Here is a 16147-nt window from a genome sequence, read left to right as displayed (position 1 = left end):
AGGTATTTCACCACAATTTTAAAATAAAGAAGAGCTGTGGCTGGTATAGTTCAATTGGCAGACCAAAAGGTGACAGGTTCAATTCCCAGTTAGGGCATATACCCGGGTTGTGGGTTCGATCCCCAGTTGGGACAGGGGTGGAAGGCAATGGCAATGGATCTCTCTCTCTCTCTCTCTCTCTCTCTCTCTCTTTCTCTCTCTCTCTCTCTCTCTCTCTCTCTCTCCTTCCTCTCTCTAACATTAAAAAAGGAGAGAACGTAATGAAGGGAGAAAATTAGGGAGATCCAAAATGTGGAGTCTCTTAATCAGAGTGAAGCCACCCTCTGCAGCCCCAGTGGGGAGGGCAGCAGGCTCCCCTCACTGGCACCTCCATTGGCCACACCAAGGGCAAGGCAGAGGGTGCGGGAGCCAGATGTCAGCTCTGGAGGACTGGGCCCTCTTGGGCGGCTGTGGGACAAGGTCAAGCAGCGAAAAGACAGCTTACTGGCTCCTAAGCTCCATCTTACCTCTAATGATGGAATAGGCAACAAAGAAGTGAATTTAATTTTAGGTTGTGCTCCGCACAACCAAGGAAATAAGCCAGCCACTGTGCGAGACAGTGAGAAGGGATGCCCCGTGGATTGCCAGAGAAGATACCTCTGCAAAAGTGACCCACCTGGATGCCCAGCGCGACATTAGTCCCGACTCCAGGGGACCAGACCGACAGGATGTGCACATCCAGTCATGCGCTGCCTAGCGACAGGGTTATGTTCTGAGAAACGTGCCATTAGGCAACTTTGTCATTGTGCGAACATCACAGACAGCACTTGTACGAACCTAGACGGCACACGCCTGGGCTGCATGGCATGGTCTCTCGCTCCTGGCCTACAAGCCCGTTCAGCATGTTACTGTACAAAACACCACGAGGCTAAATCAAGCACAGGAGAAAGCGACGCGCTCGGTAAACGCGAGATGTGCGAGGCTGCCGCTGGCGTGGACCGCATCCTTTTTTTCAGCAAGCATGTTCTTATTAGTAGAAAGAGTACACGCTAAAACAATGATAAAAAGTACAGCATAGCAAATACAAAGACCGGTCACATAGTCGTTTATTGTCTCATCCGGTATCTGTGCTGTGCATGACTGTGTGTGCTGCACTTTTACACGCTGGCAGCGCGGCAGGTGTGTTTGCACAGCATCTCCACACGCACGTGAGTAATGCCTTGTGCTGAGCACTGTGATGGCCCCTCGGTCACTAAGTGGTGGGAATTTCTCAGCTCCATTATAACCTGTGGGACCAGTGTCATGTATGCAATCAGTCATCGGCCAAAGTGTCGTCAGAGAGATTTATTTTAAGGAACTGGCTCGTGCCATTGTGGGGGCGGGCCAGCCCGACGTCCGCAGCCAGCAGGCTGGTACCCACGGAGGTGATGCTGCAGCCGCCGTCCAAGGACTGGAGGTAGCGTTCCCTCTTCCTCGGGGATCTGTCCTGTGGCTGTGACCCACAGTATGGAGGGCAGTCTGCTTTACTCAAAGTCTATTGATCTAAGTGTTAATTACATCTAAAGAAAATACCTTCAAAGCGACAGCTAGACTGGCATTTGACCCAAAACTGGGCACCAGAGGCCAACCAGGCTGACACATAAAATTAACCATGGCAAGCACCGTTGCCGCCTGGACCCGTGTGCGGTTCTGCATGGCCACCAAGCTGGATAACCCATTCACACCCTGCTCTTCTTCCTTTTGCAGAGAAAGCAGTTGCATCTGACCAACGGGAAGCTAATTTTGTGGGACGAGGGATACCCCTGGCCCTTCCCTAACCATCACCCAGAGGAGCCCGCTGACTAGCCAGGGACAGGCTTCCCAGCCGGCGACAATGCAAGGGAACAAGAAGGGCACCGATGGCTTCAGCGACACCTCGAGCATCGGCAGCGTGCTGGACGACGCCGACAGGGAGGTGAGCAGCCTCACAGACCGGGCCTTCCGGAGCTTGTGCGTCTCAGAAGACACGTCCTTCGGCGACTCGGACCTGGCCCTGTCCCCAGACGCCACCCGCCAGGTGTTTGGGAACTTCCACCCGGGAACGGTGAGCCACGCCCGCAGGAAGAGTGGCATTTGGAGCCAGTTGCCCTCACAAGGCACGGAGCATGCCGGCTGGGCAGCCACGTTCCAACAGCTACCCAAATACGTTCAGGGAGAGGAAGAGTACCCCAAAAGCAGCCCCCCACTGACACCGGCCCAGAGGAGACTGGAGGTGCCCATTGCTGGCCTGAGGAGCAGCAGCAAGCCGATTTCCAAAGTGTCCTCACTGATTAAATCTTTCGACAGGCCTGAGAGCCAGCAATGCGAGGGCAGGCCTCCGACCAACAAGCTTCCAACTATCAAAACCACCCCCAAATTCGCTCCTCTTCCAGAAAGTGGGGTCAACTTCTGCTTTGATTCTGCCTTTCTGACGGTCAGGAGGGTGCCCGCCGAAGTCTCCGGCACGCAGCCCGGCAGGAAGCATGCGGAGCAGGAGGCCCCCAGGAACCCTGAAGCGGCCTGTCAGGGCTCCAGCAGCCTCCTCCCAACACCCGAAAGCGGGGCCAACTCATCGGAGCCCACGTTCTCCTCCCCGCCCCACAGACCAGCCCTGGGGGAGCCCGGGAGGAGCCAGGAGTGGGCTCGCAAAGGCACCTTCCTTCACAGCGAAAACAGTGCTTTCGAGTCGTGGAGCAGCCGCCAGCCACGACTGCTGGAGCGGAGGGAGCCTGCTGAGGCCGCCCCTGAAAACAAGCCCCCCAAACATTATGAAGACCCGCCCTTGTTAAGAGAGTCCCAAGCCCCTGAGAGCAAAGTCTCCCCCTGCCAACTCCGGGCCAGCTGTGGGCAAGAAGAGAACAGGCCGACCGCGGGCACTCTCTCCACATCTGGACCCTGGAGGTCTAGGGACCCGGGAGCTCAGGTGTTCCCCACGGAGGAAAAGGCTTCCAGCTCGCAGCCTGGCCTCCAGGCGAAGGCCACCCAGCCCCCGTGGAGGAAACCAAAGACTCGAAAAGGCGGCAAAGAAAGTATGCAGGATGCTTCGGGAGAGAGGCAGGCCAGCAGGCCAGGCCCAGCCTTGTACACGAAGCACCACCCCCAGGAGCAGTTTCCAGAAAACGATGCTCTTGACAATGTGGACCCTGGTGACTGCTACAACCCTCCTTTCAACATCAGCAAGCTGCTGACCCCCATCATACCCACCAAGCACGTCCTGGATCCGTCCCACAGCCCACCCATGGAGGGCACCCCACCCCCCCCAGGGCAGATAAACGGGTACCAAGAGGAGCCCAGCGAGTCCCGGGACAGCTACAAAGCCAGAGCCCCCAGCCTGCTGTTCAACCTCAAGGACGTGCGCAAGCGTGTTAAGAGCACATACAGCCCCTCACCTCTCGTAAAAGGGCCCGAGGAGAAAAGCAGAGGCCAGCAGGAGCCCCTGAGCAATGGCGTTTTCCTTCCCAACGGGCTGGAGGAAAGCCCCCCACAGGAGCTTCGTAAGGAGAGACCAGCGGACACGCCTCTGTCGCACGTTAGTGCCCAGAGCAACCCTACGGCTGATCCTGGTGCAACCTCCACGGACAACTACCTGACGCCTGGCTCACCTCCAGCTGCCGCCACAGCCCCCTTCTGTGTCAACGGGGAGGCTGCCGACCAGAGCGGCTATGAGGACGCCACCCACAGAGAGTCCGGTGTGGGTGCCGCCAGGCGCAGCTGGTCTCCAGACGCCCGGGAGCGCTGCCCCAGGAAGCACCTGGCCCTGAAGCTCTGCAGCAGGGAGCCCGAGGCGGGGCGGGCGGCGCAGCATCTGCGGGCCCTCAGCCTGGAGAACCGGTTCTCTAGATCCGTGTCTCAAGAGACAGAACCCGAGAGAGAGGCGGGACTTCGGGATCCGAACCTCAACCAGAAAGTCTCCCCGGGACCCCTTTCTCCCGAGGAGGAAGATGTGTTTTACAGCGACAGCCAGTCTGACTTTGTGCCAGGCCTCAAAGGTAAGGCTAAGTTCAGCACCAGCTCTTCAGATCAGTCGTTTGCCTCATTTGAGGATCAGCAGAAGACGAGTTCCGCAGAGAGCCCGCGGGAAGACGGGAGGAATGACGGCAGTGCAGGTGACACAGAGAAGGAGGATGGGCTGGATGAGCCCCAGCACCGCGCCTCTGGTAACGGGTCCAGGTGCGCGGAGGAGCAGAGCGGCAGGGGAACGTGGCAAGCGGCAGGGGAAAGTGTGAGTGGAGAGAGGCCCAGGAAGGCGTCGAGGGAGGAGGCTGACTTCAGAGGCGCTTGGATCGGGGGGAGTAAGGACACAGCCCTTTCACCATCGTCCACGTCCAACAGGCACAGGCTGTTTTCAATCAAAGACAACACCCTGCGGGCCACCCCCGTGATAAGGCCCATCATGCTGCCCCTGCTGAGGGCCTTGTCCTCAGACGACCCGCTGGGCGGTGGCCACAAAGAGGAGGATGTGCCAAGGCCGGGCTGTGGCGAGGATGCTGGCCTTTGGGCCCCCAAGAGCCAGGAAATGCCCAGCACCTCAACACCCACTGGCATGAGGGGGCCCCCCTTAAAGCATGTGGCCCACAAAGGAATGGAGGCCCAGGGGAATGTCTCGTCTGTCCCTCTCGCAGGAGAGGATGAGGGGCTGAAGCCACCCCCAGACGCCGTGTGGAAGGTTGTGGCGAATGAGGGCAGGAGCTATTCCACAGACCAGGGGGGGCCGGAGGCTCCAAGGGGCATCCCCACAATTACTTTGCCCGAAAGTGACTTACAAGGCCAGCCACCCCCACAGCAACTCAGAACCTCCTGGGAAGAGCAGACCCAAGATTTCAAAAGTCACTTTTTGTCTACACCCCGAGCAGGGCCCCCGGGCAGGAGACTGGCTGCTGGCGAGCCCGCGGCTTCCCCCAACAGCAGCTCGCTGGAGGGCAGCAGCGCGCACTCCCCGGCCACCAGCAGCCTGTGGGAGGATGCGTCTCAGGGCCCCTGTGAGCTGGGCCTGGTGCCGGGGGAGCCTTCCGGCCCCAGCCCCTGGGCCACCCCCAGCCCTGCCAGGGTGGCCCGGAGGGAGGACCTGACGCACGCCTTCACGTGGGAGGCCAGCGCCGACCCCCAGCTGGAGCCATCGGTGGAAGACCTCAGGACACTCTCTCCAGGAGGCCCGTTGCTGGACGTGGCCTCTGGCTCCGTCCTCCCTGAGAAAGCACAGCCTTCTGCTCACCTGGGAAGGGCGGCGGCCAAGCCACCGGCAGTCCCGCCCAAGACAGAAAAGGCCCTGCGGAGGGCAAAGAAGCTGGCCAGCAAGAGGAGGAAGACTGACCAGATGCAGGACGTGCCCGGCGGCGCCCGGGAGGAAAAGCCGCCCCTGGAGGACACGGCGCACAGGCCCTTGTCCCCCGGAGAGAGGCTGCTGCCCAGGTGCCCCGCCGTCCGCGCCCTGCCCCCTCCCGTGCACCGCCACTCGGTGGCCACCTTCTCAGAGCCTGACAGGAGGCAGTCGGGGGGGCCCCAGTCCCTCAGGCCCCTGCTCCCTTACCCTGCCACCCAGAAGGTCCTCCAAGACCCCCAGTCTGGGGAGTACTTCGTCTTCGATCTGCCGCTTCAGGTGGAAATGAAGACCTTCTACGACCCAGAGACAGGCAAATATGTCAGGGTCCCCATCCCATCCTCTGAGGAGGGCTCCCCGGAGCCACTCCCGCCGGATGTGTTTGTTGCCCCCTACGTGCTGTACCCTGGCATCCGGCCCCTGTCCGCCATGGCCTTGATGCCACTGCGCTGCTCCTCTCAGCTCTCTGCCCCCACCTTCCTCGAGTGCCCTGGCACCTCGGAGGCAGCCCACCCTGTGCCCCCCAGCACCTATAGCACTGACCTACAGCCAGCCCCCCGGCCTCCTGGTGACCCCGCCCAGCACACTGCAGGTCCGGGCTCCAGGGCGCCCCCCGGGACCCCTGGGGAGGGTGCGGTAGACGCTCCAAGCCTGGGTATCATCTCCACCAACGATCTAGAGGACTTTGCCACAGAAGGCATTTCCTGAGAATTACAGCAGACAACACCCTCTGCCCCCCATAAACCCCGAAGAGTTTATTTCCCTCCCCCAGACACCCCCCACACACACACACTCCCTTACTCACCACGTGCCTAGCCACCTGAGGTCCTTAAGGTCTCAGAGAAAACGGGATTCTGAAAACACCCGCCTCCAGGGCATCCACTCGCTCCCTAGGAGGCCGCTGCTGGCCTGACCTGGCCCCTCTGAGCCCCTTTCTGGACCCCAGACCCGCTCCCCTTCTATCCTCTTCCTTCCTTCCTTCCTCCAGCTCCTTCTCCCCTGGCCCTGCCACTCGGGGACCCACCCTGCCCCTCAGGGCTGTTCTCTCTGCACCAGGTCCACTCCTTCTCAAGGGCAGGCCAAGGCCACCCCCAGGTCATCCATCTCAGCTGGGGTGGAAATGGCTGAGGGCCCGGAGGCAGCCTTGCAGAAATGTTCATTTGCATAGAATGGGTTTTCTTAACTGAAGATGCTGTTTTCTGATCAAGAAAAGGCTACCTTTTCACACCACACCGTGGAGCAGGTCTGTGGTGTGGTCTGCCTCGGAACTCCTGTCTCTTCTGGGGGCCTGAGGGGTCTCAGCTGGTGAGTAGGAAAGGGCCACCTGCCCTCCAGGCCTCCCATTGCCGCCTGTGGGCTGGCAGGGTCTTCCCTGGGACAGAGCAGCAGCCCAGGGCGCCCTGCCAGCCCGTGTCCGTGCTTCCTGGGCCAGGACTCCACTAAGGTGGGTGGCAAAGACAAGAACCCAAGGCCGCCATTATGGGTGGCCTGGCACCTGAGTCAGGTCCTGACTGTCCGGAGCTGAGCTCTGTGCGCTAAAGGGGATGGTCTCTGGGGCCTGGAGGGGAGCAGCTGAATGCACTCAGGGGAGCAGAGCCGCAACCACCTCTCAGCTTGGAGAGCAGGCGGTCTGTGAGGAGATGCCCACGGAGCACCTCTCTGGGAGGGGCCAGGCCAGTCTTCACGGCCCCTGCTGGGGGCTCCCGCTGAAGCCCCGATTCCTGTGATGTGGGAAAGACGGGACAAAGGCCCCTCCCTCCTAGATGGCAGCTGTGGAGGCACCACACAGTGCATGTCCTTGGGTTTGCTTGGGGGATGGGGGTTTGCTTGGGGCAGTGGTTAACCAGGGCTCGCGCGCCACATGCGGCTCTTTGGCCCCTTGAGTGTGGCTCTTGCACAAAATACCACATGCGGGCGCGCACGTACAGTGCAATTGAAACTTCGTGGCCCATGCGCAGAAGTCGGTTTTCAGCCTGGGCGAGTCTATTTTGAAGAAGTGGCGTTAGAAGAAGTGGGCGGCGCAGGCAGGCCGCGGGATACAGAGTGCGGGGGAGGTACATTGTTTTGAGGTACATTCGCTGAGGTCGACCCCTTCCAACTCCCCCATCCACACTCGTTTATCTGAAACAAGTATACAAGACGAGTGTGGATGGGAGAGTTGGAAGGGGTCGACCTCAGCGAACATACCTCAATCAGACTGAGGACATTTTTAGCAAAGGCCAGCTTAGGAGTACCCTAATTAAGTTAATAACAATGTACCTACCTATATAATTTAAGTTTAAAAAATTTGGCTCTCAAAAGAAATTTCAATCATTGTACTGTTGATATTTGGCTCTGTTGACCAATGAGTTTGCTGACCACTGGCTTGGGGGATGGGGGTTTGGAGGGGGCGGTTTTGCACAGATGCGTTTCCAGGTGGGAAGGTGGGAGGCGCCCAGCTCAGCGAGCCCCCGACTCCCACACACTCAGGGCTCGAGCATATCCCAGGTCTGTGGTGTGGATTCAGGGCTTTATGCCTGTTCTTTCCCCAGCAAGTGCAGCCACGCCTCAATTTCACTGTGAAAATACCACACAGATCCCCCCGCCGATGCCCGTAGCTCTGTCTACACCTGTGAGTGGGCTCGGGGAGCCGGAGGGCAGGCAGGCAGGCCTGTGAACCCTGGTTCCCACAAGGCACACCGCGGGCTGCAAGCAAACAGGACAAAGTTAGGATCTGGGCTCCGCCACCAAATTGCCAAGTGTCCTCTCCACCTGTCTTCATCTTACTCATTTTAAAATTCTCAAGGTCCAAGCAGAGAATTGCCTAACAAAAGAAGTATCCCTCAGTTAAAAACAGCCAGAGCCACAATAACCACATCCCGCACAGAACAACATACTTTACTTGAGGGGCTCTGTGTGGGGAGCAGTATGAGCACAGCCACTGGCAGAGCTGGAAACACAAAGGCTGACATTTGGAGACCAAGGTCAATTCCAGGCCCCTTCACCCAGTGGATGCAAAAGAGAAACCAAGCATCTGGTTCATGTCAGAGAGCAGGGCCCTGGCTGCCCGGCCTCTGTCCAGGTCAGGGAGCAGGGACCCCTGGCTGCCCAGCCTCTGTCCAGGTCAGGGAGCAGGGACCCCTGGCTGCCCAGCCTCTGTCCAGGTCAGGGAGCAGGGACCCCTGGCTGCCCAGCCTCTGTCCACGGCAGAGAGCAGAGACCCCTGGCTGCCCAGCCTCTGTCCAGGTCAGGGAGCAGGGACCCCTGGCTGCCCGGCCTCTGTCTGGGGTGTCTCAGCATCACCCCAGCAGAGCCACCTGTGCAGAGGGTTCCTCCCTTCACGGGACTCTGGGTGGGCCCAGGTCCAGAGATGACTCCAGGGGTGGTTCTTGCCCTCACCTGCCCGCTCCTGACAGGGTGCCAAGCCTGCCTGGCTTTACAATCACCTGGGCACTTGTTAACAAGATAGTCCGGGCCCGACTTCCAATTCACCTGCTCCGATTCTCCAGTGTGGAGAAAGGGCAGCTGCATAGAAAAGTTCCCCGAGACTCTGGCCACCTGGTTCATAAACACCATGCGGAGCAGCGTGCCTGCACCTGGGCCAACACCATGGCCAGGCACTGCCCATCCCCAGAGTCTGCCCAGGGGAGGAGACCTCAGGGAAGAAGACACAGCTGGGTTTGCCTGTGGACAGGGAGAGCACAGAGGAGCCGCCTGCTCCAGTGGGAAGCTGTGAATGAGCAAAGCACAGCCAGGCTTTAGGACTGTCCAGCGAGGCCACCAGCCCTGCCCAGAGCCAGACCCAGGCATGCCCCAAAGCCCCAAGGAGGCCGGGGACTGACCTTCCTCACAAGGAGGGGGCTTGGTGCGGAACGAAGGCTCCCTCTGTCCCTCTGACAGGCGAGCTGTGCTGAGACAGCGCAGTAGATGCTGGAGGGTGAAGCAGCTACACCACCACCATCCCCACGTAGAGCCAGCCTCTTCGTGCTCATCGCTTGTCCAAACGCAGTTTAATGTTTAAGTCTTCTTACTGCTCCAGCACTGTTCTCAGGCCCTAGATCAGTGGTTCTCAACCTTCCTAATGCCGCGACCCTTTAATACAGTTCCTCTTGTTGTGGTGACCCCCAACCATAAAATTATTTTCCTTGCTACTTCATAACTGTAATTTTGCTACTGTTAGGAATCATAATGTAAATATCTGATATGCAAGATGTATTTCCATTGTTACAAATTGAACATAATTAAAGCATAGTGATTAATCACAAAAACAATATGTAATTATATATGTGTTTTCTGATGGTCTTAGGCGACCCCTGTGAAAGGGTCGTTCGACCCCCAAAGAGGTTGCAACCCACAGGTTGAGAACCGCTGCCCTAGATGATCTTAGTCCTGCCACCTTAATCTCATTTTTCCAGGTCCTTCCATGTCATCGGTCCACCTCTGGGACCCAGCCCTGACTCCATCTCTCATGTCCAGCCTCCCCAAGCTCAGGCAGGCATTCCTTGCTGCCTTTTGAGCCATCTCATGCCCTCGCAGCCATGTCTCTAGGATGGCATTGTTGGTAATTTAGGCTGATGTACTCTTTATTCATTTTTACAAACATTACATTGCATGGTCAGTCTTACTCAATATCCCTGTACTTTCACCAGCCATTTTCCCTACTGACCAAAACTGAGTGTCAGCAAGACAGGCCAGTTAACCAGATGGCCCAAGCCAGTGCTGGCTGGGCGTTGTCCTGTGCACCAAAAGGTTGCTGGTTCGATTCCTCATCGGGGCACATGCCTGGGTTGCTGGCATGATCCCTGGAAGGGGACATGCAGCAGGGAGTCAATCGATGTTTCCCTCGCACATTGATGTTTCTCTCTCTCTCTATTTAAGAAAATCTTAAAAAAAAAAAGAATTAATCAAATTCAAATGCTATATTAGCAAAGACTCCCAGCCGACATCGCCATAAGTGGAGGCCCTGTCTCTGCCCTTCCTTGCAGGGGAAGCTGTCATATACCTGTGTTAGGAGTATATCAAGGGCCCTCCATCTGACCAGGTGACCCACTGGATGGGTGACTTCACTGGCTTCCGCACCTGCCCCGCCCACACTAGCTTACTATGATCTGCCCCGCCCACACTTGTTTACAATGACCTGCCCCACCCACACTTCTTTACAATGACCTGCCCCACCCACACCTGTTTACAATGACCTGCCCCACCCACACCTGTTTACAATGACCTGTCCCACCCACACCTGTTTACAATGACCTGCCCCGCCCACACTTGTTTACAATGACCTGCCCCACCCACACCTGTTTACTATGACCTGCCCCACCTACACCTGTTTACTATGACCTGCCCCACCCACACCTGTTTATTATGACCTGCCCCACCCACACTTGTTTACTATGACCTGCCCACCCACACCTGTTTACTATGACCTGCCCCGCCCACACCTGTTTACTATGACCTGCCCCGCCCACACCTGTTTACTATGACCTGCCCCACCCACACTTGTTTACTATGACCTGCCCCGCCCACATTGGTTTACTATGACCTGCCCCGCCCACACCTGTTTACAATGACCTGCCCCACCCACACTTGTTTACTATGACCTGCCCCGCCACACTTGTTTACTATGACCTGCCCCACCCACACCTGTTTACTATAACCTGCCCCGCCCACACCTGTTTACTATAACCTGCCCCACCCACACCTGTTTACTATGACCTGCCCCGCCCACACCTGTTTACTATGACCTGCCCTGCCCACACCTGTTTACTCCCCACCTGCCCCGCCCACCCTTGTTTACAATGACCTGTCCCTCCCACACCTGTTTACAATGACCTGCCCCGCCCACACCTGTTTACAATGACCTGCCCTGCCCACACTTGTTTACTCCCCACCTGCCCCAACCACACTTGTTTACTCCCCACCTGCCCCGCCCACACTTGTTTACTATGCACCTGCCCCGCCCACCCTTGTTTACTATGACCTGCCCCGCCCACACCTGTTTACAATGACCTGCCCTGCCCACACCTGTTTACTATGACCTGCCCGCCCACACCTGTTTACTATGACCTGCCCCACCCACACTTGTTTACTATGACCTGCCCACCCACACTTGTTTACTATGACCTGCCCCACCCACACCTGTTTACAATGACCTGCCCTGCCCACACCTGTTTACAATGACCTGCCCTGCCCACACTTGTTTACTCCCCACCTGCCCCAACCACACTTGTTTACTCCCCACCTGCCCCGCCCACACTTGTTTACTATGCACCTGCCCTGCCCACACTTGTTTACTATGCACCTGCCCCGCCCACACTTGTTTACTATGCACCTGCCCCACCCACACTTGTTTACTTTGACCTGCCCACCCACACCTGTTTACTATGACCTGCCCCACCCACACTTGTTTACTATGACCTGCCCCACCCACACCTGTTTACTATGACCTGCCCCGCCCACACCTGTTTACTATGACCTGCCCCACCCACACTTGTTTACTATGACCTGCCCGCCCACACCTGTTTACTATGACCTGCCCCACCCACACTTGTTTACTATGACCTTCCCACCCACACTTGTTTACTATGACCTGCCCCACCCACACCTGTTTACTATGACCTGCCCCGCCCACACCTGTTTACTATGACCTGCCCCGCCCACACTTGTTTACTATGACCTGCCCCACCCACACTTGTTTACTATGACCTCCCCGCCCACACTTGTTTACTATGACCTGCCCCACCCACACTTGTTTACTATGACCTGCCCACCCACACCTGTTTACTATGACCTGCCCCGCCCACACCTGTTTACTATGACCTGCCCACCCACACTTGTTTACTATGACCTGCCCACCCACACCTGTTTACTATGACCTGCCCCGCCCACACCTGTTTACTATGACCTGCCCCGCCCACACCTGTTTACTATGACCTGCCCCACCCACACTTGTTTACTATGACCTGCCCCGCCCACACTTGTTTACTATGACCTGCCCCACCCACACCTGTTTACTATGACCTGCCCACCCACACTTGTTTACTATGACCTGCCCGCCCACACCTGTTTACTATGACCTGCCCACCCACACTTGTTTACTATGACCTGCCCCGCCCACACCTGTTTACTATGACCTGCCCCGCCCACACCTGTTTACTATGACCTGCCCACCCACACCTGTTTACTATGCACCTGCCCCGCCCACACCTGTTTACTATGACCTGCCCCACCCACACTTGTTTACTATGACCTGCCCACCCACACTTGTTTACTATGCACCTGCCCCACCCACACTTGTTTACTATGACCTGCCCCGCCCACACTTGTTTACTATGACCTGCCCCACCCACACCTGTTTACTATGACCTGCCCACCCACACTTGTTTACTATGACCTGCCCGCCCACACTTGTTTACTATGACCTGCCCACCCACACCTGTTTACTATGACCTGCCCCGCCCACACCTGTTTACTATGACCTGCCCACCCACACCTGTTTACTATGCACCTGCCCCGCCCACACCTGTTTACTATGACCTGCCCCACCCACACTTGTTTACTATGACCTTCCCACCCACACTTGTTTACTATGACCTGCCCCACCCACACCTGTTTACTATGACCTGCCCACCCACACCTGTTTACTATGACCTGCCCCACCCACACCTGTTTACTATGACCTGCCCACCCACACTTGTTTACTATGACCTGCCCGCCCACACCTGTTTACTATGACCTGCCCCACCCACACCTGTTTACTATGACCTGCCCACCCACACTTGTTTACTATGACCTGCCCGCCCACACCTGTTTACTATGACCTGCCCCACCCACACTTGTTTACTATGACCTGCCCACCCACACTTGTTTACTATGACCTGCCCACCCACACCTGTTTACTATGCACCTGCCCCGCCCACACCTGTTTACTATGACCTGCCCCACCCACACTTGTTTACTATGACCTGCCCACCCACACTTGTTTACTATGACCTGCCCACCCACACCTGTTTACTATGACCTGCCCCGCCCACACCTGTTTACTATGCACCTGCCCACCCACACCTGTTTACTATGACCTGCCCCGCCCACACCTGTTTACTATGACCTGCCCACCCACACTTGTTTACTATGCACCTGCCCCGTCCACAATTGTTTACTGCGTCTCTGCTGCCAAGTCTGCTGCTTTCCCAGCAGGGGACACCTCCTGATGGAAACCTTTCACCAGGTTCTACATCACTGGTCTTCAGAGAAACAAATCAAAACCACAATGAGTATCACCTCACTGCCATCAGGATGCTGCTAGTAAACAAATAGAAAGCAAGTGTTGGCAGGACGTGCAGGGGGAATCCTGGCGCACTGCTGGTGGAAGGCAAGATGGGGCAGCTGCTGTCCAAAAAGGCCTGGTGGTTACCCAACAAGTTACACATCGAATTGTGCTGTGATCCAGACACTCCACTCCTGCATAGATACACAAAAAACTGAAAACAGGAACTCAAACAGGTATCGGTACACCCGTGTCCATAGCTGCATAGTTCACAATGGCCAAAAGGAGGACGCAACTCAACTGTCAGTCAACAGAAAAGAGAATAAACAAGATGTGGTCTGTACTTGGGATGGACTATTCAGCCTTAAAGAGGAAGGAGACTCTGACACAGGCTACGCTGAGTGCGATAGGCCTGTCACAAAAGGATAACACCTTATGATCCGCTTGGTGAGATAGCTGAGTAGAAAATTCATAGAGAAAGAAAAGGGAAGGCTGGCTGACGGGCCGGGGAAGGGTGGATGAGGAGTTGAATTTTCATGGTACAGAGTTCCAGTTGGGGCAAGATGGTGGTGACTGTACCTAACATACACGTAGAAATGGTTAAAATGGTGAGCTTTATGATGTGTATATTTTGCCACAATTTTAAAAACAGATTCCCAACAACACCTTTTGAGCAGCACAAACATCCCATTCACCCCCACAGCGCTGATGTTTATGGGAACTGCCCCTGTGGGAGGAGCAGCGGGCCTCACCTCCCTGGACACAGGCACAGGGGCCATGTAGGTCAGGACACAGGACAGGTCAGGACCCGGGACAGTCAGGACCCGGGACAGTCAGGATCCAGGACAGTCAGCACCCGGGACAGTCAGCACCTAGGACAGTCAGCACCGGAGACAGTCAGGACCCGGCACAGTCAGGATCCAGGACAGTCAACACCTGGGACAGTCAGGACACAGGACAGTCAGCACCCGGGACTGTCAGCACCTAGGACAGTCAGCACCGGAGACAGTCAGGACCTGGCACAGTCAGGATCCAGGACAGTCAACACCTGGGACAATCAGGACACGGGACAATCAGCACCCGGGACAGTCAGCACCCAGGACAGTCAGGACTAGGGACAGTCAGGATCCGGGACAGTCAGGATCCAGGAGCTTCTCCATCCACCATTCCTGGGCACTCCACCCTCACCCCTCACCCAGATCACTGCCTCCACTCTTATATGATCCCCTTCCAAGCCACAGTTCCTCACAGGGCTCCTAGGCCCAGAGTGGTGCCCCAGTCTGACCCCGAGGGGTCCAGTTTCCTGTTCACTTCTTCAAAGAGTCCAGCTCCAGAGGAGGGTGTGCGTGCTGGGTCCTCAGTCCACAGTGGGCGTCACCTTCCTCTTCCTACAGCGCCCTTAGACTCCACCTATCCTGGGCGTCTTTGTCTTGACCTAATGGGCCATTTCAGCCCTTTGTACAGGAGTTGGGGGTCTGTGTCCCTTTGCCCACAGGCCTGTGCCTAACAGAATGGACTCGGGGTCCAATTCTGCTTCCAGGCCAGAAAATACCATGCCACTCCCACCTGTCTCCTCAAGTCCCCAGCCACCTGCTCACTCTGCTGTAGAGATGCCAACGTGGGCCCTTGTGGAGATGGCCTGGAGAGGCCCTGACATGTATGAAAGAGAGGGGGCAACCCCAGCCTTCTGTTTCAGCTCTTGCCAATGACAACCTCACCAGCCGCTCCCAGAACCCTGACCCCCAGAGCCGTGAGAGGGAATAAAATGACTGTGTCAAGCCATGATGCTCCAGAGTCGTTTATTGTACAGCAGCAGATGGCCAGCGCCTCTCCTTCTCCCACCCCCTAGTCCCTCTTCACTCTCACCTTCTCCCTGGGCCCTCACCCTCTCTTGTCTAACTTCTATGTCCTGAAGGTCACGCCATTAGATCCACATCCTGGGAGGCCATCCCCAACCCCCTAACTCCTGACCAGGCCCCTCACTTTCCAGGTCCCCCAGCACATGGGCTTCCCCATCACAGCCTAACTGTAACTGTCGGTTTAACTGTTTTTCCACTCAATGGTCAGTCAGAGATGAAGGAAAATCCACATTATTGCTACATCCCCAGTGGCTAACACAGTGCCAAGGCCATGATAGGCAATAGGCAGACATCATTGAAGTCAGTGGAATTCTTATTTTAAAATAAAGTGTTGAAGCCAATAAAAATAATCCTTTGGAAGAGCAACCAATGCCAGTTTGACCTTATTTCTTTACTTTCCCAACTAGCTATGGACACCATGTAGATGAGTCAACCCAGGCCAGGCCAGAGCAGGCACTGCTCTGTGGCCCCCCAAATGGGGTCTCGGGAACCCATTGCCCAGGAACAGATGTCCCATGATGTAACCAGTAAGTCAGCATTCACATTTCACTAATGGTCTTTGATGAGAAACCCATACCTGCCAACCAAAGGAGGCCCGAAAGCTTGCCAGCTCTCACAACCATGGCCAAATCCCAAATTGGAACCCAGGTATTATTGGGTTTTGTGATGATGGAATGATGAGGACATTAGACAAATTATATTAAGTGAAAGTAGTGAGTGTACCTGTGT

General features: G+C 56.5%; 1 protein-coding gene across 1 annotated transcript; it reads left to right on the top strand.

Annotated features, from left to right (window-relative positions):
- The first annotated feature begins 1744 nt into the window (after positions 1-1744).
- On the top strand, positions 1745-7388 carry CUNH10orf71 (chromosome unknown C10orf71 homolog). Its single transcript, XM_070431977.1, has one exon. The coding sequence runs from the start codon at positions 1853-1855 to the stop codon at positions 6020-6022; it is 4170 nt and encodes a 1389-aa protein (XP_070288078.1). The 5' UTR covers positions 1745-1852; the 3' UTR covers positions 6023-7388.
- Positions 7389-16147: the final 8759 nt, after the last annotated feature.

This window comes from Myotis yumanensis, unplaced genomic scaffold (assembly GCF_028538775.1).
Source record: "Myotis yumanensis isolate MYYU_CA2020_CCGP unplaced genomic scaffold, mMyoYum1.0.hap1 SCAF_13, whole genome shotgun sequence".
Lineage (NCBI taxonomy): Eukaryota > Metazoa > Chordata > Mammalia > Chiroptera > Vespertilionidae > Myotis > Myotis yumanensis.
The sequence above is the reverse complement of the archived record's forward strand: the minus strand, read 5'-3'. Positions and strand labels throughout refer to the sequence as shown.